This window comes from Puma concolor, chromosome A3 (assembly GCF_028749965.1).
Source record: "Puma concolor isolate L17-30 chromosome A3, mPumCon1.1.hap2, whole genome shotgun sequence".
In the NCBI taxonomy this organism is placed as follows: domain Eukaryota; kingdom Metazoa; phylum Chordata; class Mammalia; order Carnivora; family Felidae; genus Puma; species Puma concolor.
In genome coordinates this window covers 77,685,673-77,706,983 of record NC_141669.1, presented here as the reverse complement: position 1 = coordinate 77,706,983, position 21,311 = coordinate 77,685,673, and the positions used below count along the sequence as shown (strand labels likewise).

Here is a 21,311-nt window from a genome sequence, read left to right as displayed (position 1 = left end):
TAAACTCAGAAGGTGGAAAAGTTGCTTCTTCCGTGACTAAATTATGAAGTAATTCCTGGAATCTTCTTGTTTCTCATGTAGTCTTTCATTAAGATTCCTTTTTGAGTAAGAAATTCATGGCTACAGTCCAGAGTTAATGGGTGTCCAAAAGGATAAGTGGACCAAAGAGCAATTTATAATTAAATCTAAAACCAAGGGTACACCGGAGCTTAAAACAAATGGCTTCAGTCCATTTGGTTTGATCATATTAATTGGAAATTTTTCAGTTTGCAGACATGCTTGTCTTCCAAAAGTGCTGATTTAAAAATTGCTATAAATCTCCAATTTCCACTTCCCTTCTAGATTTGTGACATTATTTCTAAGTGGGAACAGGCTTCCAAAGAACAGCAGCCTGGGAAATGGGAAGGTACGAGAACTGTTCGTCTAACTTATAAAAACAGGTGTGTAATGCCGTATCCAAACACCAAAATATGTGTGTACTGTTACGCTCATATCATGCGCCTATGGCTTTCTATTGAATAGCCTTGCAAGTTACAGTATTTGTTTGTGTGTTCGTTTTTCTGTAAAAGGAAACTCTACTTCTCTAAGAAGAAACTGTCACATAAGATTTTGTTTCTAGCTCTAGTCTCTTCATGTCATGGATGGCTGTATTTTATAAAAATATGCATGTGGACAAAGATTAGAAAAAAACTATAAGAAAGAATAGCTTCTCTCTTAGGGTGGTCGGTACAAGGGTGAATTTTTTTCACTTTCAAAAATTTCTTTAACGTCACAATCTTTTCATAAAGACTAAATACTCAAATACCCTACTGGAGATCTGCAGTAAGAAGAAATATTTCTGAGACGCTTGGCTGGCTCAGTTAGAAGAGCATGCGAGTCTTGATCTCAAGGTCATGAGTTCAGGTCTCATGTAGGGTATAGAGATTATTTAAATAATAAAACTTAAAAGAATTTTTTTAAAAGAAGAAATGTTTCTGTTCACTCAAGTCTTTTAAGAAGTCACATACTCATATTCTCATTCTTTCAGATTCCCTCTTTTTCCCTCTGTAATTTTTGAGCTTCACCTGTAAGCCAGGCACTCAGCTAGATGCTCTGAATAAAGTGATAACAGAAGCAGACATAAACACAGTCCCTGATCTTTTGAATTTATAGTCTAGTTAATCATACAATGACTCTAATGAACACATAATTACACACTAAGTTCTCTGAAAGAAAAGAATGTGGTCCTGTAAGAGCACACAGGAAGAGACCTGACCTAGATTGGAGGCATCGGGAGACTTCTTTGAGGAAATGATGTTTATGCCAGGGTCAGAAGGGGGCTGGAAGTGGCAGCATAGAAATGAATAGAAAAGGATGTTCCAAAGCCTGTAGAGGGAAAGCTGCTTGGAGGGTTTCAGGAACTGGGGAAAAGCCAGTGGGCCTGGAGCACATATCTTCCCAACAGATACAGTTTTTTTGTAAGTTTATTTATTTGTTTTGAAAGAGAGCTAGCAGGGGAGGAGCAGAGACAGAGGGAGAGAGAATCCCAAGTAGGCTCTGCACCGTCAGCACAGAGCCCGACGTGGGGCTTAAACTCACAAACCTGAGCTTAGGTGAGATCAAGAGTTGGACACTTAACCGACTGAGCCACCCAGGGGCCCCCAACAGATACAATTTTAATATACTTTGGCATATGATCAGAAACTAGATTTTCCTTGTTTCTTTTTTAAAAATATCTTCTTTTCTTCCATGTGTCAGCAGAAGGTAGTACTTAGTAAACAGTGTTCATTGACCAGGTGACAATTAACTGTACAAAAAAAATGAAAAGGTATTTTGATGATTTTATTTGGCTCTTATAGTCTATAAAATAAGGAATCTAAAATATGAGAATGAAAGAATTACTGGTGGAATTACTGGTGAAGTAGTTACTTCTTTCAGAGGCTTTTGAAAGATGGTTATAGTCCTAAAACTGGAATGTAAGAAGTAAAGACACTATATACATAAAGAATGTGATAGCCTTTGATCCAATTTGGGATTTCTTTTTCTAATTATCAGTCCCACAGATATATCCATATGCATGAACGAGAGTATTCCAGTATACCCCAGTTTCTTCCTTGCCATGGATTTTATAACAGTGAAAAATAAGTGTTGGAAGGGACTTACATGTTTATTACTAGGGGAACGGTTAAATAAATGTGGTGCATTCCTATTGTAGACTCCTCTCCTACCTTCAGCCACTAAAGGCCACCCACTATTTGAATGGATTCCTTTGATCTGAATAAATGGTGGTCATGAGCCATTGGAGCTTCTCTGTTTAGGCGCTCATGAACTATGGCAATTTGCAAGAGTTCTGAGTAACAAGAAGGTGACTGTTAAGCTTTGATATCTAAGGTTTTAAAATCCTACTTCCTGGAGATAAGCAGGATTACTTAGCTAATGGAAATCTAATAGGCTCTCCTGGAAGAACCCATTTCCACTGATGGTAGCCTTTATCTGTGGTCCTTTGGTGACTGGCAAGAGTAGCAGGCTGGAAGACTTGGACTTTCCAGATGATTTTGGTTTAGTCCTATGGTTGCTGGAGCAGTTATTCTCAAAGAGAGGGCCCTAGACCAGCAACTTCAGGATCCCATGGAAACACATTAAAAATGCAAATTATTGAGGCGCCTGGGTGGCTCAGTGGTTAAGTGTCTGACTCTTGATTCGGCTCAGGTCATGATCTCAACAGTTTGTAGGTTTGACCCCTGTGTCAGGCTCCCCGCTGATGGTGTGGTGTCTGCTTGGGATTCTCTCTCTCTCTCTCTCTCTCTCTCTCCCTCTCTCTCTCTCAAAATAAATAAATAAACTTAAAAAAAAAAGAAATGCAAATTATTAGGCACCATTACAGACCTACTGAGTCCAGCAGAATCTCTGGACATTAAAGAATCTGTGTTTTAGCAATTCTCCAGGTGATTCTTACACATACTGACTTTCGAGAAGCACTGATCTGGAGATCCCCATTGCTGCCCTGTCTCTTAATGTTACCTTTTGTTGAAGACAGCCAGCTCCTGGACTTGACCTGCCATATAACTTTATGGAGAGAGGTTCAGGAATTCTCATTTGGTTTTATTGGAACTAAATGGAATTATTTCCATGTCTAAGACTATTCCTAATAATGTGTACCTTATGAATGCTTAATACATACTAATTCTGTCTGTGATAGCTATGGTTAAAACCCAAATTAAATTTGGATGAAATGCAGAAAGGTAGTTAGAAAGAGAATAAGAGTAATAATCCAAGTCTAGCAAATGGCACTAGAAGGGACAAAGAGTTGTGAATAATACATAATAAAGATTGCCTTGTAAAAAAAAAAAAAAAAGTCCCATGACACTATCTTTGACATCAGAAAAAAAAGCAACTCAACCAAAAGGTTTAATTTTTAACAGAGGTCTGAAATGGCTGGCTAGCCACAGCTATGAGAAAGTACTATGCTTCTAAATATGGTTGCACTTTGCATATGTGTATAAATAGCTTAGACAATGAGCCCTAATTTCCAGTGACACAGTTAGAAGGGGGACTGGCTGTGACCTATCATGCAGCCAAGGACTCAATGCTTCATCTGTCAAGCAGCCCTGTAATAAGCGAAACTAGACACCAGCTCTCTATCATGGAATTTGTATTTATATTTAGTAAGTTATGGAATTTTGATTATTTAGATGCAGAGGTTAAAGATCTAATTAATAACATTTGAACCTATTCTTATAGACAGTCCTTTGGAAACTAACATTTAAATTCTATTTATGCTTAAGCTGCTTGTTTAATTTGCTTTCTTACTGTGTATTTGAAACCGCAAAAGTCAAGACATGTTTTTAACAAACTGGAATCGGCAAGGGTCCTTCCCTGAAGAACCCTTCCTACCCCCGTTTATGAAGTAAAAGATTATTTTCAGGGGCGTTTGGGTGGCTCAGTCGGTGAAGCGTCCGACTCTTGACTTCTGCTCAGGTCATGAACTCATGGTTCATGGGATGGAGCCCCACATCGGGCTCTGCACTGGCAGCATGGAGCCTGCTTGGGGTTCTCTCTTTCCCTCTCTCTCTCTGCCCCTCCCCCACTCATGCTAGTTCTCTCTCTCTCTCTCTCTCAAAATAAATAAATAAACATTTTTTAAGAAGATTTATTTTCAGGGGCACCTGGGTGGCTCAGTTGGTTGAACGTCCAACTTCGGCTCGGGTCATGATCTCATGGTTCTTGAGTTCAAGCCCCACATCGGGCTCGCTGCTGTCAGCGCAGAGCCTGCTTCAGATCCTCTATCCCCCTCTCTCTGCCCCTCTCCCGCTTGTGCTCCCTCAAAAATAAATTAAAAATTAAAAAAAAAAAAGAAGATTATTTTCAGTACTGCTTTTTAATTCTTACTTTTTGGAGCATAGGTGAACGTTCCCATCTCTGCCGCTTTAGCACCTGTATCCATTGGCTACTAAGCCAGGAAACATCTTGGCAGGTCATCTAGTTTATCCGATTTCTTCCAGCCATGTTTACACTAAAAAAATTTCCAGAATCGCTTTTTTGGGGGACAGAGACAGAGTAGGTCTTTGAAACTTCCCCGGGTGCCAGAGCTGTCGTGCCCATGTCCCGTCCTCTTCCACTTCCTGTTGCAAACAGTAAAGGCTGTTGTACCGTAAAACAAAACAAAGCAAAACAGGGGCGCCTGGGTGGCTCAGTCAGTTAAGCATCTGACTTCGGCTCAGGTCATGCTCTCTCGGTCTGTGGGTTCGAGCCCTGCATGGAACTCTGTGCTGACAGCTCAGAGCCTGGAGCCTGCTTTGGATTCTGTGCCTCCTTCTCTTTCTGTTCCTCTCCCGCTCGCACTGTCTGTCTCTCTCTGAAAAATAAAGATTAAAAAAATTTTTTTTAAAATAAAACAAAAAAAATTCCGGAAGGAAGGGACTTTTGTGATTCTGAAGACCTCTAGACAAGAACCCTAGTGATACAAGTGGTAATAATAATAATAATAACCAACATTTACTGACCACTTACCACACACCAGGCCTGGTGCTGAGCTCCTTGTATGCATCTTCTCATATAATCCTCACGACTCCCCTATGAGACCAGTATCACTATTATCTCCATCTTACAGGTGAGGAAACTACCTAAGACTACAGAAGGGGATTTTTCAGGCTGTTTTGGCAAATAATTCCCATGATTGGCAATTCTTACTACCACTCATTTACCCATTCATTCAGGAAACAATCTGTTCAGTGTGTTCCAGGGCCAGACCTTGTGGAAGCCCTGGGGGTTCAAAGGTGAATAGAGGGTTCAAAGGTATAAGCTTCTACCCTTTAGAAGCTTACAGTTTATAGGGAGAAACAGGCATGAAATCTTAGCAATGTCATTAATGCTGTAACAGAAACAGTAGAGCAGAGTAGTGAAGAATAGGGCCTCTGAAGAGAAACTGCCTGGGTTAGAATCCTGGCTCTCCCACTCACTGTGTGGCCTTGAGTAAGTCACTTACCATCTCTGTGCCTCAATGCCCTCTATATGAAATGGAAATGGTGCCTGCTTCTAGGGTTGTCTGAAGGACTGTATGTTGGCAAATGTACAGCACTTGGCTCTAGCCACACAGTAAACGTCCACCACTATTGGCTCTTACCATGAATATAACATGCGTATATACAAGACATTGTGGGACCATAGAGGAAGCCTTTGCAGAGTGGTGCTTTCTGAGCAGGTGACTTGAGATGGTAGCCAGAGAGGCAGCGGCAGGCAAGGGGTGGGGGGTGGGGGGTTCACGACTGCAGTTCAGTGGTGTTATCCGTAGACCATGGTGGATGGAGGAGTGACGGGAAGGTAACTGGAAGGTGAAGGCAAGCTGCCCCTTCAGCAAGTTAACAAAGGGAGGAGAAAGACAACAGTAGGATGTAAATGCTCTTAGGAACGAAATACGGAGCCAGTTGGAGGCAAACAATGGGTTCCCCAGCAGCGCTGAGAGCCCTACCGCGTTCAGAAGCAGTGTCCAGGGGTCAGAACTGGTCCTGAACATTTCCATCCCACAGTATTCCGCTTCCTGGTATCAAGTGAGGAGGTGCACATTTGCAGATACCCTGCTGTCTAACCCAGGCCCTGCCTGCAGAAGAGAAGCCCACTTCCTCTGCTGCAGGCCTCTTTGGGACTAGGGAGTGCCTAGAAGCTGGTCATTTTGGGGACACTCACATCACATTCCCCTGGCACCTCGTCTGTCCAAGACTGTGGATTTGAGTTTCTGATTCTTGATCATTTTTGTGACTCTTTGGTTCCTTTCCACATTCTCTCCAAGTCCTTGTACAGTCGTTGGAGTGCAGACTGTTTCTTTAGGAGCTTCAGTCAACGATTGTACGTATTGTCTTCCTATATACTTGCCCTGGATTGCTTTTCCCTTTTTGATCATAGTGCTTCATTTCCCCTCCCAGGTCCATCTTTCCAGAATGCCAATAAGAATAGAAAATGCACTTTAGGTCTTCTTGCCCGCACCTGTTTGCATATCTGGTCCTTTTTTCCCTCTACCTTTATTATCAATTCAAACTTTTATTAAGAACCTTACTTAAACCAGAGTAAGACATAGTTCTTAACTTCAAGTGGAGGAAATAAGCTATGCTGAAAAGAGAGGGCTTTCTTCTTAAACTTTATTCTCTTTGTTTTATATCACTTTGCTGATAGCATTCTCTCTCTCTCTCTTTTTTTTAAGTTTATTTATTTATTTTGAGAGAGAGAGCGCACAAGCAGGGGAGGAGCAGAGAGAAGGAGAGACAGAATCCCAAGCAGGCTCCATACCATCAATGCAGAACCCAATGTGGAGCTCGAACTCATGAACTGTGAGATCATGACCTGAACCATGATCAAGAGTCAGATACTTAACCGACTGGGCCACCCAGGCACCCTAGTAGCATTTTGAATTTAGACTCTATTAGACTCTATTGCCCAGCCATAGTCTTCTGTGAGTTAGCAGCTTATCATCATGCAGTCACAGATGAGTAGGGCTTAGGATTTGTTTTTTTCCAGAGACCACTCTGAATGATTGCATGGGTTGGCGATTCCTAAGTGTGGTGGGTGGGAAGAATTATCAAAGTCATGGGAGGGAAGAGCTTTTCAGAGTCCACCCACCATGCTTCCCTGGGATTCCCTGCCAACAGAAATAATTAGTGTGAAAGATACTGTAACTGATGCCAGTGTGTCCTCTCCTGGAAGGGTGTGGGGAGGAAAAGCTGAAAATCCACTTAGAGCTAATTGGGCACATTCCTAACACATGCTGAATCTAAATCTCTCTTTTCCTGCCACTCTGTTGTCCTGCCAACATTCAAGTAGAGCAGTGTATTGCTTACCCACCCCATCGTCGTAACATCTACAGCATTTATAGCACCCTGTGCCTGGTCTGCAGTCTGAAGTCAGAGCCCCCAGAGGTCTCCCGAATAGTGGAGTGGCATAGTGAATAAATAAAGAAGATCACTGAAATGCTGAAGTCCTCCTAGGCAAACAGAAGATATCTCCTATTTCAACAAGTAATAATATCCACATGTAAACTATGTTTGAGCTCCTAAAGATGCTTACCTGGATGTGGGGGGAAAAAAAGTTAAAATGTACAAGTAATATCTTTTAGACCCTCCAGAGAAAACTGCCACTCCCAATTTGATGTTGATTTTTTAAATTTTTTTAATGTTTATTTATTTTTGAGATAAAGAAACAGAGAGAGAGAGTGTGTGTGTGAGTGGGGGAAGGGGCAGAGAAAGAGGGAGACACAGAATCCGAAGCAGGACTCCAGGCTCTGAGTGTCAGCACAGAGCCTGATGCAGGGCTCAAACCCATGAACCGCGAGATCATGACCTAAGCCGAAGTTGGATGCTTAACTGACTGAGCCACCCAGGCGCCCCTGATGTTGAGTTTGAATTCAGATCTTCATTTTTCTCTTCCGTGATATTTCCAAGGTATTTAGGAAAGATCATGAGTGTTTTGACAATTGCTTTTATACAGCCCATTGAATTGAAGGGTTACATCAGCATTCCTTACAAGAAGGGGCATATTTAATTTCGTTCAGTACCTTAGGTCCTTCCTCAGTAAAGGATTGGGTATTTTAGGGCAAAAAAAAAAAAAAAAAAATAGCATAGAAGCATTCCTTAACCTCAAAGCAGCTTTTCCTCTGTTTGCTGGAAACATTAATATGAAACAGAAACAGAGATGGACTGAGAGTCATGCTCTAAGTTTGTATCACATAGAGAACTACCTTAGAATAACCCTGTATCAGTCCCCTGGATTTGTCTTTCCTTTCTTTCTTTGTAAGAATACCATGTAACGAAAGATTTCCTCTTCTTTTAAGACTGTATTTCTCAATGCAAGCTCGCGGAGAGACTGATAGAGAAAAGTTGCTGTTAATGTATCAGACAAATGATCAAATAATAAACGGACTTTTTCCTCTGAACAAGGACCTGGCATTAGAAATGGCAGCTCTTTTAGCTCAGGTAACTTCCATGTTTTATAAAGTAATATTTTGTTAAAGGTAAGATCCTAATTTCTACATTGATTGAAGTATAGCAAAACAATATACCTTGTAATTCTTTAAATTCACGTTGCTGTGATTAACACCTTAAAACTTACAGGCATATAATTACAGTTTGACTCTGAATTGCTGACAACCACGGCGGTGATGTTGACTGAGACAGTATTCCTCGTGGAACCTGGTTTCTTAGTTATCTTAACAGTATCCCACTAGGCTCTGCATTTAGTAAAGGAATTTCAGTGTAGAGTTGCAGGGCTGAAGATGCCGTGCTGAAATCATTCAGTAATCTAATAGGAATGGATCTTTTCGGGGCATCTGGGTGGCTCAATCGGTGAGCGTCCGACTTCGGCTCAGGGCATGATCTCATGGTTCGTGAGTTCGAGCCCTGCATCAGGCTCGCTGCTGTCAGCCTGTCAGCGCAGAGCCCGCTTCGATCCTCTGTCCTGCTCTCTCTGCCCCTCCCCTGCTTGCGCCCTCCCAAAACTAAATAAATACTAAAAAAAAAAAAAAAAAAAAGGAATGGGTCTTTTAAAAGACTAGAGCACTTTCTTTTATTTACCTATTGTACCGATAGGATTAAGTTCAGACGTTTATAAACACACGCAGAAATCAATAGTGACTTAATCCAAATAGAAAGGTATTTGTCTGTCACGTAGAGAGACAGGCAATCTGGCACCTCTGCAGAGTCGCCAGAGGCATGGGCTTTATCTTGCTCTCCATTCTTCTTTCCCTAACATGTCCTTTTCATGGTCCTGGAGATCTACCAGAGCTCCAGCTATTACATCAGTGTCCCAGGCATCAGGATGGAGGAAGGGCTGAAGCAGGGCATGCCTTTCCTCCTTTGAGAAACTTTCCAGAAGTTACCCAGAGAACACTTCCATTTATGTCTCCCTGGTCAGAACTTGGTTGTATGGCCTTGCCAGCCTACAAGGGAGACTAGCAAATATGGTCTTAGCTGGCTGGCAAGGAGCACAGCTCCTAAGTAAGTCCAAGGTTTTTATTACTCGGAAAAGAGAGAAGAGTCGTAAGAGGCAGCTCACAGTCTGCACCACAAATGAGTCTCTGCACAGCTTAATTAAGGAACAGTGTTAAGGCAACTCTGTGATACGTCATTGGGACAAAGGCTTAGATCTCCCGAAGTCTGTGGTCCTTGCACAGTGCACACCGTCCCAGGACATCTCTTTATTTACCACCTGTGCCGGGGGTTCCCAAATCTTTTCTCTCCAGTTCACTTCTCTCATGCACTCCTTAAATTCGGCCCAGCAGGAACCGAACTGTCTTCTCTCCTTTTCCTTCACCTTCTGTATCTTCACTGTGCTGCTGTCTCCTCATGCAAGCTTCGAGTCCAGGAATCATCACCGACTTGCCCTCCTTTTCACTCGGTCCCACCAGTCACCACATCCTGCCCATTGTAACTCTAAGATACATTCTCCTCTTCACTCGTCTGCATTTTGGTCATCATTGCTGGGTGTCGGACCACCATCGCGTCCAGCCTGCTCTCCTGCAGCAGGCTTCTAGCTCATGAGCCTTTCTCTGGTCTGATCCCCTACAAATCTGTGCTCCACCCAGATGCTGGAGAGATTGTTCTAGTTAGCTATTGCTACATAAAGAAATGACTGCAGGACTCAGCCACTTAACATAATAGTTTGGGCAGGGATGAGTAAGGACAGCTGGTCTCTGCTGCATATGGCCGCAGCTGGCCTTGCTCGAAGGCTGGCTGTGACTCTGCCGCTGCAGAGTTCACTCACACGTCTGGTGTCTGGCGCTGGCTGTTAGTTGGGACTTGAGCTGGGGCCATCAGTGGGAACACCTACGCGTGGCTTCTTCATGTGGCTGCGTGTGCTTCCCCACAGAATGGCGGTTGGGTGGCAAGAGCAACGTCCGGAAAGAGGGACAGGAAGTGGGGGCCGCCATTTTCTTAAGACCCGGCTGGGAGGCTGAGCCGTGGTGCTCTGTTTGGAAGCTCTGGAATTGGGGTGGAGATCTAGCCGACAGGTGGATCTCGCTGTCATTCCCTTGTGTACACAGGGCATTTGTGAGCTGCACTCCACCTGCCTCTCCAGCGTCATCTGTTAATATTCCCTGCTTTGAACTTTATGCTCCAGCAAAATGGAAACTTTGGTTCCCTGCACAATTCCCTGACTTGCATATGGCTCACTTTTTCTTACCTCTTCTGTGTACTTATTTGTCTGCTCCACCTGAAACATCTCAACCCCCATTCCTTCACCTGTTACTTTCAATGTATCCTTTTTTAAAAAATTTATTGATTGATTGATTGATTTTGAGAGAGAGCAATTGGTCGAGGGGCAGAGGGAGAGAATCCCAAGGAGGCTCCTTGCTGTCAGCACAGAGCCTGACGTGGGGCTCGAACCCATAACTGAGAGATTATGTCCCGAGCCGAAACCAAGAGTCGGATGCTTAACTGACTGAGCCACCCAGGTGCCCCTCAATTTATCTTTCAATTTTCATCTGAGGTGTCACTAATTCCAGGAAGCCTTCCTGAATTCTGCCTGCGTGGGTTAAGTGTCCCTCTTGGGGTTTTTGTCATGTCCTGCACGGTACTGTCTTTACCTCAAAGGTTTATTATTATTCATTTGTTTCTGCTTCACACCACTGGCTGTAGCCTCCCTGAGGGAAAGGGCTGTCCCTATTCATCTTTGTACCTAGCACAGTGCCTTACACATAGTCCATTCTCCATTGGATGAATGAATAGTTAATAATTGAGTTTACTTTTTATAACAATTTTATGGTCCTCCAAACTTTAAAGCATCCCTGCTGCACTGAGGGTTCTCATTTTGCAAGCAATGAAAAGCTAAGGAAAAGACAAATAGGTCACAAACTTTCTTGGTGATAGGATTAGGTATGATTTCCTATCCCTTGCCATTCTAGGTTCTAGTCCTCTAAAGGCATCTCTTTAAAATCACTCTCATTTTCACTAAAATTTAAGTTAGTCGTCCTCTTTCAATTTTTAATTTTATCAGAAAGTTTTTCTGAGAAAAATTATAATGTCTTTGAGAGAGATATACTTCTAACATGTTTTAGATGAATTTAAGGAAAGAGTAGGGAGGTAAGACTATGCGTACACCTAGAAAATTCTGAACATGTTACTGACTGAAAAGTATAATTTCTCCATCTATGAAAGGAAAATTAAATAATATCTCCGAACTCTTTTCCTCAGAGTAGTCTTTGTGAAGACAAATTAAATATACTCATCTGAGATCTGTAGAAGAAAAGTTCTTTCTGTTGAAGATTTGACTATCTCTAGGCCCTTGTTGATACTCTCTTTCTTAGGAAATTCCTGGAGCTGATCATTAATCATTGTGCATAGTGTCTGGTAGGGCATCGTGTTGACGTGAGTCATATTGGGAACTCTCTGAGTTGATTTTCAGTTATCCTGCAAACATTTATGTGCTCCTCCTGACACTGACCTTGGAGATTCCACTGTACGGTTCCCTAAGAGAAAACGTTGCCTTGAATGGCCTATTTTTGTGACTGTTGGTTGTCCAACTGCCATCTCCTTGGGGGATTAAGCTTGCTCTTAGGTTTCACAGATAGCTGTGCCGAGTATGGTCTGGTGATAGGTGAGGACAATAAAAAGCTTGCTCTGGGGGAAGGATTTCAGTATGTTTGAAGAACAGATGGACAGCTTATCTTTAGTGTGGGGAAATTAGGGAAGGAGGTAGGAAATGAGGATGAGAGTTGAATAGCAGGGCCAAGCCAAGAAACCAACAACTAAGAAACTGGTCAGAGAACCTGGAAAGGTAGAATACACTGTAAGTGTAAGGTTCAGCTAAGGAATTTAGATGGCAATGGATCAAACTAAGAGCTAGAAAATAGAAGCCACAGGGGTCAGAATCTCAGAGGCTAGTTGTGCTAACAGCTTACCTGGAGGCAGAACATCCCCTTGAGATGGAGACCCAGCCTAGTCTGGATGGAACCCTCCATCTGTTTATTGGGGAGTGTTGTAGGTAAGGATGTGAATGATCAGTAGGACATTCATCTGAATGTCCCCACTCCATTTCCCTCCTTGAGCCCTCTTTGGTACCCTATATAAGGCACTTGACATGGGTCGTTACAAATATAAACAACTTGTTTATACTCAACTTGTTTATACTTCAGCCTCCTCTGTTAGACAATAAACTCTTTGAGGGTAGGAACTGTGCTCAGCTGTTTTTTTTTGTTTGTTTGTTTGTTTGTTTTTTCTCACTTCACTTAATATGTGCCTGACATATAATGGAGACTCCATATAGGTTTGGACGAATGAATGGGTGGATGAGTGGATAGAGAGATGGGTGGGTGGGTAGAGAATGGCATCTGTGTAGCCTGTTCATAGAGATAAGGATTGAACATTCTTTCATTCAAGATGAAAGGGAAATACAGGACTCTATTCCCAAAATAATAGGGCAAGTAGATGGATACAGAACCATTTATGCAGAAAATCTAGGAAGACAGTAATGAGAATGTCATTCTTACTCCCATTATATTCAGTGGAGACCTTTAAGTACAAATAATACTTTTCTGAGATTTCTCATAGCTTTATAACTCTTTTGTCTTTTATTATTAGCTCCCATTTTGCTTTATTATTAGCAACTAGTACCCTAAAAACAAAAAATTATCCTATGCTCTTATAGCTAATAGTATTAGTGGCCCTTAGCAAATACTACTAGATGGCAGCATTAACCAAGAGTGGTTGATGTAGAAATGGAATTGAAATGTTTGAATTACAGATTTTTTTCTAAATTAGAATTCAAATGGAATTTAGATTTTATTAATACTTATGTATGGTTATAAATTCCATAATCACACAATCATGACAAATAGATTTATATATTATAAAGAATGTTCAGAAACAATGAAACTAATTAAAAAAAAAAAACTCTTCAATACCTTTCATTTTCTTTTTGGATTTGCAATTAGGTGGAGATTGGAGATTTTGAAAGACCCTTTTCGACTCCAGCAGGGCATGTTCCTAATCAGTGCAAAGCAAATCAAACTCTAAAACAAGTCATAGAAAAATTTTATCCTAAAAGGTATAGAGATGACTCCTCTGAAGAACAGTTAAGGTAAGGAAGTACTTGTGACTCTTTAAGGGTAGAGTCACACTGGTGTCTTGGTGATATTTTTCTGTTCAAATTTTAAAGATGAAAATCATTATACGTGATCATTTTCTTAAGATTTTTTTAATACTGTTGACTACCAAGAGGTTATCGATCTTCTCATTTAAGATGGGCCTAGAAACTTGAGAATCCGTATTTAAAGTTTTAAAGAAAAGATGTTTATCTTAAGTTAGAAGATCTACTTTTCATTTGATCTTATTCATTCTTGTCCAAATTAACCCTACTAATAAAAAGAAAAAAAAATGGCCAGTACTGTGTTTAGTGTTATGAAGTGTTTACCAAAAAGTTGTATCTCTTGTGGTATTCTATTATAAACAGATTAGAATAAAAACAATCTGCCTACACAAGATTTTTTTAATATAAATTTTTAATTGAATTCAACTAATTTGGAATTTTGGTTTTAGAGACTATATGAAGAAAGGGTAATTCAATTTAAAAATAGAGGCAAATCCAATTCAATGAGTTTTCCAAAATAGAAACATTTAAGATCAGGCTCTTGGGGCGCCTGGGTGGCTCAGTCGGTTAAGTGGCCGACTTCGGCCTAGGTCATGATCTCGTGGTCCGTGAGTTCGAGCCCCGCGTCGGGCTCTGTGCTGACAGCTCAGAGCCTGGAGCCTGTTTCAGATTCTGTGTCTCCCTCTCTCTGACCCTCCCCCATTCATGCTTTGTCTCTCTCTGTCTCAAAAATAAACAAACGCTAAAAAAAAAAAAAAAAAAAAAAAAAGATCAGGCTCTTGTCTCTGTAGAAGTAAGCAGTTGCCATTGTGATTTTATTTAAGGCATCTCCCCTGCAGCTAACATCTCTCTAAGCCAGGGGTGGTAGTACCTAAAATTCCCCCATTAGGGATTCATTCTTTGGTTTCAATGTCTTGTACTTCTCTTTAAAAATGAAAGCCATTCCAATGAGAAATTACCTTTTAAAACTAATTTACACTAAGGTTTGATGTTAGCTTATCAGACTTTTTTTAACTTTGCCCAATGGGGAACTTGGATCATGCTGAAAGCACTAATAGTATGAGAATTTAGTGAGAGGAATGTGCCAAAAGGACAAGGGTGGACAGTGGTGAGATGGGAGTCACAAGATCACAGCTCCTCCTGGGTGACACCTCAGTACCCCAATTGTCCCAGGATTGGCTCAAGGAGAGCTTTCCCTTGGGAGGAGGATACACTGTTTATGTTCTTGTTTTTGCTTTTGCGTTTTCGTTTCTGTTCTTTTCTTAGGCAGCTCTGCCAGCGACTGTCAACCAGATGGATGGCCCTCCGGGGACACAGTGCTGCTGATTGTGTGCGCATTTACTTGACAGTAGCCAGGAAGTGGCCATTCTTTGGTGCCAAGTTATTTCTTGCAAAAGTAAGAAAGGATGGGAGGGAGATGCGGAATAGAAATGTTCACCTGTATAGTTGCCCCTGTGCAGTTCACTGAAGTAACACAGTGACCATGGTGACCCCAAGTTTAGTATATCCGGCTTTTAAAAAGAAAATAAGGCGGGATGCCTGGGCTGCTCAGTCTGTTGAGCATCTGACTCTTGATTTCAGCTCAGGTCATGATCTCAGGGTTGTGGGATCGAGCCCTGCATTGGGCTTCAAGTTGAGCGTGGAGCCTGCTTAAGATTCTCTGTCTCTCTCCCTCTGCCCCGCTCCCCCGCTCACACCCTCCCTCTCTAAAATAAATGTAAAAAGAAAAGAAAAGAAAACCATGAAGGGACACTAAGGAAAGGGCAGGAGTGTCACCAGCTTCTCCGTCTTGCCGCCAACCTTAAGTCACCTGCATTCTGCAGGCTCATCACTAGACTGAAGGCAGCAGCTGAACTCCACTTTCTTGTCCGCATCCATGCATCCTCTCACCCATTTATCATTTACTCTCTCACTCGTTTGCTTGTTTATTTAATGTCTAGTGACTTCTGTTTGCCAAACATTATGTATCTAGAGATACATAAGCCCATGGTTTCAGATGGGTTGTACCCAAACTTCCGGGACCCCACAATCCAGTGTTGCAACAGGCCCGCAAACAAGCACCGTAGAGTGAACATGGTTAAGAGTGACAGGGACAGGGCGCTGTGGGAATACTGAGGAAGGAGAGGTGAGCCCTGCCAGCAGGTGGCCAGCCCAATACCCAAGAGAAGAACTGTACTTTTTGAACCCTTCTTTCTGTGGAACCATGTCACTTTGTAGTCTCTCAGGCTCCTAAAATACTCCTTGTTTTGTGGTGTATGTGTGTATGTGTTTGGTCTGTCCTCATTAATAAGTTGTAGGCATCTTGAGGGTGTAGACTCACTGATCCTGAAATCCTCATCTTGTGCACACCGTTATTCTTTGCATGTAAATACCACGTAATACATTTTTGCTGAATAGCTGTGCCACTTTGGGCAAGTCAGTTAGCCTCTCTGAACCTCATTTTTATCATCTGTAAGTGACAACTCAGGCTAGAAAAGTAAAATCTAGGGTATCTTCTCATTCTAATTCCATGAGTGGCAGTATCATTGTGAGGTAAGAAATTATACTGCTCCTGGTACTGAAAGCTGTATGGTAATGAGTAAGTGGGTGCTGTCATTATGCTTAAACATCTGTGAAATGAATATATTTGCAAGGAGTTGAACATGTTTTTTACAAATGTAAGGACTAGATTTGAACTGTAGAGTAGCATTTTACACTGAATTTTAACTCTGATTTCAGCATCAGAAGGAATACTAAATATTCTTCTTTGATTATGTGCTCTGTGCTTTTTTAGCACAGAAATATTATTAAATAATGATGTAGCATTTGCTTGTTGCATGACTGGCATCTTTTCTTTACTCTTCTTTCTTTATTCTATGCAGACACCTCCTTTGCTTAATAGCATCCATCGGGGGCTGTAAGTATATATACTATCAAATACACCGTTTTAACTTTTTCCCCTATTTTAGCCGTTTTTAAGTGTACGTTTCTGTGGCATTAAGCACATTCACATTATCATGCTCCCCTCACCACCATCCATCTCCACAACTTTTTCATCTTCCCAGATTAAACCTCCATACTCCTTATTCTCCCTTCCCCCGGGGCCCTGATATCCGCCATTCTGCTTCCTGTTCTGTGTATTTGACTGCTCTAGAAACCTCATGTAAGAGGAATCATACAATATTTGTCCTTTTGTGGTTGGCTCCTTTTTCTTTTTTTCGTTTTTTAAATTATTATTATTTTTTCATTTAAATCCAAGTTAGTTAACATACAGTGTAATAATAATTTCAGGAATAGAATTTAGTGATTCATCACTTACATATGATACTCAGTGCTCATCCCAACAAGTGCCCTCCCTAATGCCCCTTGCTGATTTAGCCCATCCCCCCACCCACAACCCCTCCAGAAACCCTCAGTTTGTTCTCTGTATTTAAGAGTGTCTTACGGTTTGTCTCCCTCTCTGTTTTTTATATTATTTTTGCTTCCCTTCCCTATGTTCATCTGTTTTCATCTTAAATTCCACATATGAGTGAAATCATATGATATTTGTCTTTCTCTGACCGACTAATTTCGCTTAGCATAATACCCTCTAGTTCCATCCATGTTGTTGCAAATGGCAAGATTTCATTCTTTTTAACCGCTGAGTAGTATTCCATTTTATATGCATACCACATCTTCTTTATCCATTCATCAGTCAATGGACATTTGGGCTCTTTCCATAATTTGGCTATTGTCAACAGTGCTGCTATAAACATTGGGGTGCAAGTGTCCCTCCGAATCAGCATTTTTGTATCCTTTGGATAAATACCTACTAGTGCAGTTGCTGGGTTGTAGTGTAGTTCTATTTTTAACTTTTTGAGGAACCTCCACACTGTTTTCCAGAGTGGCTGCACCAGTTTACATTCCCCCCAACAGTGCAGAAGGGTTCCTCTTTCTCTACATCCTCGTGATTGGCTTATTTTTCTATGCAGAATGTCTTCAAGGTTCATCCAGTGTTGTAACGTGTGTCCAAATTTCCTTCTTTTTAAAAGCTGAATAATATTCCATTGCATGTATATGCCATATTTTGTTTGACCAAAGGACAATAAAAACAACATTTTGTTTGTCAAAGGACTGGGGGTTCAATGGCTTAGGTTAAATGGCATCGTGTGTGTGTGTGTGTGTGTGTGTATATATATATATATTTATATATACACACACATACATATATATTTTTTTAAATTGTTTAAAAAGAGAGAGAGAGAGAACATGAGCACGGGGAGGGGCAGAGGGAAAGAGAGAGAATGCCAAGCAGGCTCACACAGCCTGGAGCCTGATGCAGGGCCCAACCCCTGGGATCATGACCTGAGCTGAAATCAAGAGTCGGACACTTCACTGACTGAGTCCCCCAGGCACCCCAGCATCCTTTTAATGCTTGCCTATCCTTAGCAAACAGACTCTCAGTAGATAGTAACCCAGGGGTTTTTATACATGAGATTCTGATAACTTTTACCTTATACAAATATAGTATATGTGTAAATACTACAGATTCATCCCAGTTGCTTATCTATGGTCTCAGCATACTTTCATAAGGTTTAGGAAAAGTAGTTAAGTTTTTGTTAGAATTTTAGTCATTGTTAAATTCACTTATTGTTGAGCAATCATTGTGGAATGCTCAAAAACATTCATGGGTTTTAATTGGGGTTTAGTGGTGAGAGATTCTTTTTATTAATATAATTTCATTGTTTTTTACAATAAGGAATTTAGTGGAAAATTTGGTATTTCTCATTACCATTCATCACACAGTTTCATCTTTTCTTTTTATTCTATCATTGTGAGTCATTTGAGTGTCAGATTCAATAAACTTTCAGAAAAAGTATGCATTTACACACCTTAGAAACACACATGTATTTTGTTTCATTAGGATTTTGGTCCTCATAGAAAACCAACAAGCTTATTAACTCTTAGCCTCTTAACACAAAAGAAAAATAAGATGTAAACACTGTTGTTCCATGTTAAAGATGAGGAAATTGAGCCTCAGAGAGATTCAGTAGCGTTTCCAATTGTACAGCTAATAAATGGCAGATTGAGAACGCAGACCCAGGTCCCCTGCTGTCAGATTCACTGCTCTTTCCATTACATGCCACCGCCTCTGCCCCAGGAGAGATTTTTTCCCCCCGTAGGTTTCGTGTTCTCTTTTTTCTCCTTCAGGAGATATTTTTAATAAAAATAAGTTGCTGTTGTTGTTGCAAATGTTGCACTGCATTGTGACTAAAAACTATTTCTGTGATTTGGTTAGCGTTTATTATGTTTTCATCTCTTCACAGCCCATAACTCCATCACCACTCGGAAGTACTGTCATGTGGCTGGCTATCCACGAGGATGGCTTAAGCGTCTTAGAATACAATTCCATGGTAAGATTAAGTTGCACGTTGAGTCAACTGTTTGCATTGCTCAATGTACATACACAGAAGGTAATGATCTCTTCATACGCTTTTTCTTATACACAGATAACATCCTTCCTTTCTAAAAAAATTTTTTTGAACGTTTATTTTTTTCAGAGACAGAGAGGGACAAAGTATGAATGGGAGTAGGGGCAGAGAGAGGGAGACACAGAATCCAGAGCAGGCGCCAGGCTCTGAGCTGTCAGCACAGGGCTCAAACCCATGAACCGTTAGATCAATACCTGAGCCACAGTCTGATGCTTAAACAACTGAGCCACCCAAGTGCCCCCATAACATTCTTCCTAATACTATCATGAATAGTCATTTTTACAAATACAACTGTGATTGTTATTTAACCTTTTAAAACAAGATTGGACGGGTTTTGAATTGCATATGAGGAAAATACTAAATACCATGACTAAATTGCAACCATGGTTGTATTCATAAAACAACTATTCATTTATAGTGTTAGGAAGATTGCTTCCTGTGTAAATGAGAATCTTTAAGATAACATTAATGTAGGGGCACCTGGGTGGCTCAGTCGGTTAAGTGCCCAACTCTTGGTTTCGGCTCAGGTCATGATCTCATGGTTCATGAGATCGAGCCTGGAGTTGGGCTCTGCACTGACAGCATGGAGCCTGCTTGGGATTCTCTCTCTCTCCTCCTCTCTTTCTGCCCCTCCCCTGCTCTCTCTCTTTTTTTAAAAAAATAAAAAATAAATAAAAGAATGGTGATATCTAGTGTTAGCAAGACTACAGTGCTGGGAATATAACTGGATATAACTTTTCCCCAGGAGAACTTGGAAATATTCTCAAAATTGTCCTTACTTTTTTGAAGTAACAATTCCTCTAATTGAGATTTACAACTAAAGAAATAATTAGCTATGTGTATTATGAAACATGTCAGAATATATGCATTGAAGTATTGTTCAAGATAGTAACAAATAAAAAATGATTTAAATTTCCTGCAATAAGAGATTGGTTAAATAAAAGATTATCAAATCATTTCAAATAATGTTATACAAGTATATTTGTTGTCATGGGAAGATATTTATAATTTGTTGTTAAATTTAAAAAGAAGCAGAATCCTGAACAATATGCACCATACTATTTCTGTTTATATATATCAAAATCTATATATCAGGGTGAACCATATAGTTTTGCCGATATTTGACCGACCATTTTTTACCTTAGAAAGTATCAGTTTCAAAAAAAAAAGTATCAGTTTCACATGGTTCAACCTAATATGTATAGAGAGAGATCTTGAAGGACATTTACAAAGGTATTAACCGTGTTCTTCTACTGGATGCTGGAATATAGGTGCTTTTGATTTTCTTTTTGTATTTTCTGTTTTGTCTGCATTGAGTTATTAGCTTCAGAATCAAACTATATTTTAATTATAAACGTAAATGATGCCTCCATAAAATTAGTACATTACTATTTTAAATCATAACAGATTTTCTTTTAGAAAATAATTCTTTGTATTATATGTAATTAATACCAGCATTTTTCTTTTTTAGTGAAGTATAGTTAACATATAATGTTAAGTTAGTTTCATTGATATCAGCATTTTAATGGAAATATATGCTATTAATCATTTCTCATCTTTCTTTGAAAGTAAAGAGTATATAAGATATTAACTTTTTCTTCTCTTTGAAGAGGTTAATAATCAGCTATGTGTACAAGAGTCTAATGACCTTTGGAGGTCATCAAGATGATTTTATGATAGTCATTAACAATACACATTCAAAGGACAAACCAACAGAGAAATTACTTTTTGCCATGGCAAAACCCAAGGTGAGTAGAAGCCTTTCTACCAGCTTTTTTTATACTAGTTTTTTCATGCTAACACATTTATTGTGCAAAAAGTAGGTTGCAGATGGGAAAACAGACTTACTTACAATCAGACAATCCTAGGTCCAAATTCTGGCTTACCTCATCTTGCTAAGCTTTGGTTTCCTCCTCTAAAAAATTATAGGAGGCTACCTATTTTTTTTGGCTTTAAGAATTAAATGATGGAATTGTTAAAATGCCTTAGCCCAATGCCTGGTATACAGAAGGTTCAAAATAAGTGGTCTTGATGTAAGTTGTTGTCAGGTACCTTTTACACATTATCTTATTTACTTGGGGTAATTCAAGTTACGGACTCATTAGTGGGAAGAGCGAGGTTTTATAATTAAGACTTTACTTGTCCTTTGTAGTTTTTTTTTTTTTTTTTCAACGTTTATTTATTTTTTGGGACAGAGAGAGACAGAGCATGAACGGGGGAGGGGCAGAGAGAGAGGGAGACATAGAATCGGAAACAGGCTCCAGGCTCTGAGCCATCAGCCCAGAGCCCGACGCGGGGCTCGAACTCCCGGAC

The 21,311-nt window shown here is 40.4% G+C and overlaps 1 protein-coding gene across 5 annotated transcripts in view; it reads left to right on the top strand.

The window, feature by feature from the left end:
* PLEKHH2 (pleckstrin homology, MyTH4 and FERM domain containing H2) overlaps positions 1–21,311 on the top strand; it is a 115,606-nt gene that overhangs the window by 91,557 nt on the left and 2,738 nt on the right. For 2 of the 5 annotated variants that reach the window (XM_086701214.1, XM_086701216.1), the window contains 6 exons: positions 343–440; positions 8,297–8,438; positions 13,394–13,539; positions 14,815–14,944; positions 18,834–18,920; positions 20,609–20,746. In XM_086701214.1, the coding sequence (XP_086557340.1) occupies positions 343–440; positions 8,297–8,438; positions 13,394–13,539; positions 14,815–14,944; positions 18,834–18,920; positions 20,609–20,746 (741 nt within the window). Of the gene's footprint in view, positions 1–342; positions 441–8,296; positions 8,439–13,393; positions 13,540–14,814; positions 14,945–16,409; positions 16,445–18,833; positions 18,921–20,608; positions 20,747–21,311 lie in introns of those variants that run through there. The other 3 variants (XR_015249252.1, XR_015249254.1, XR_015249253.1) reach the window with 3 other exon arrangements.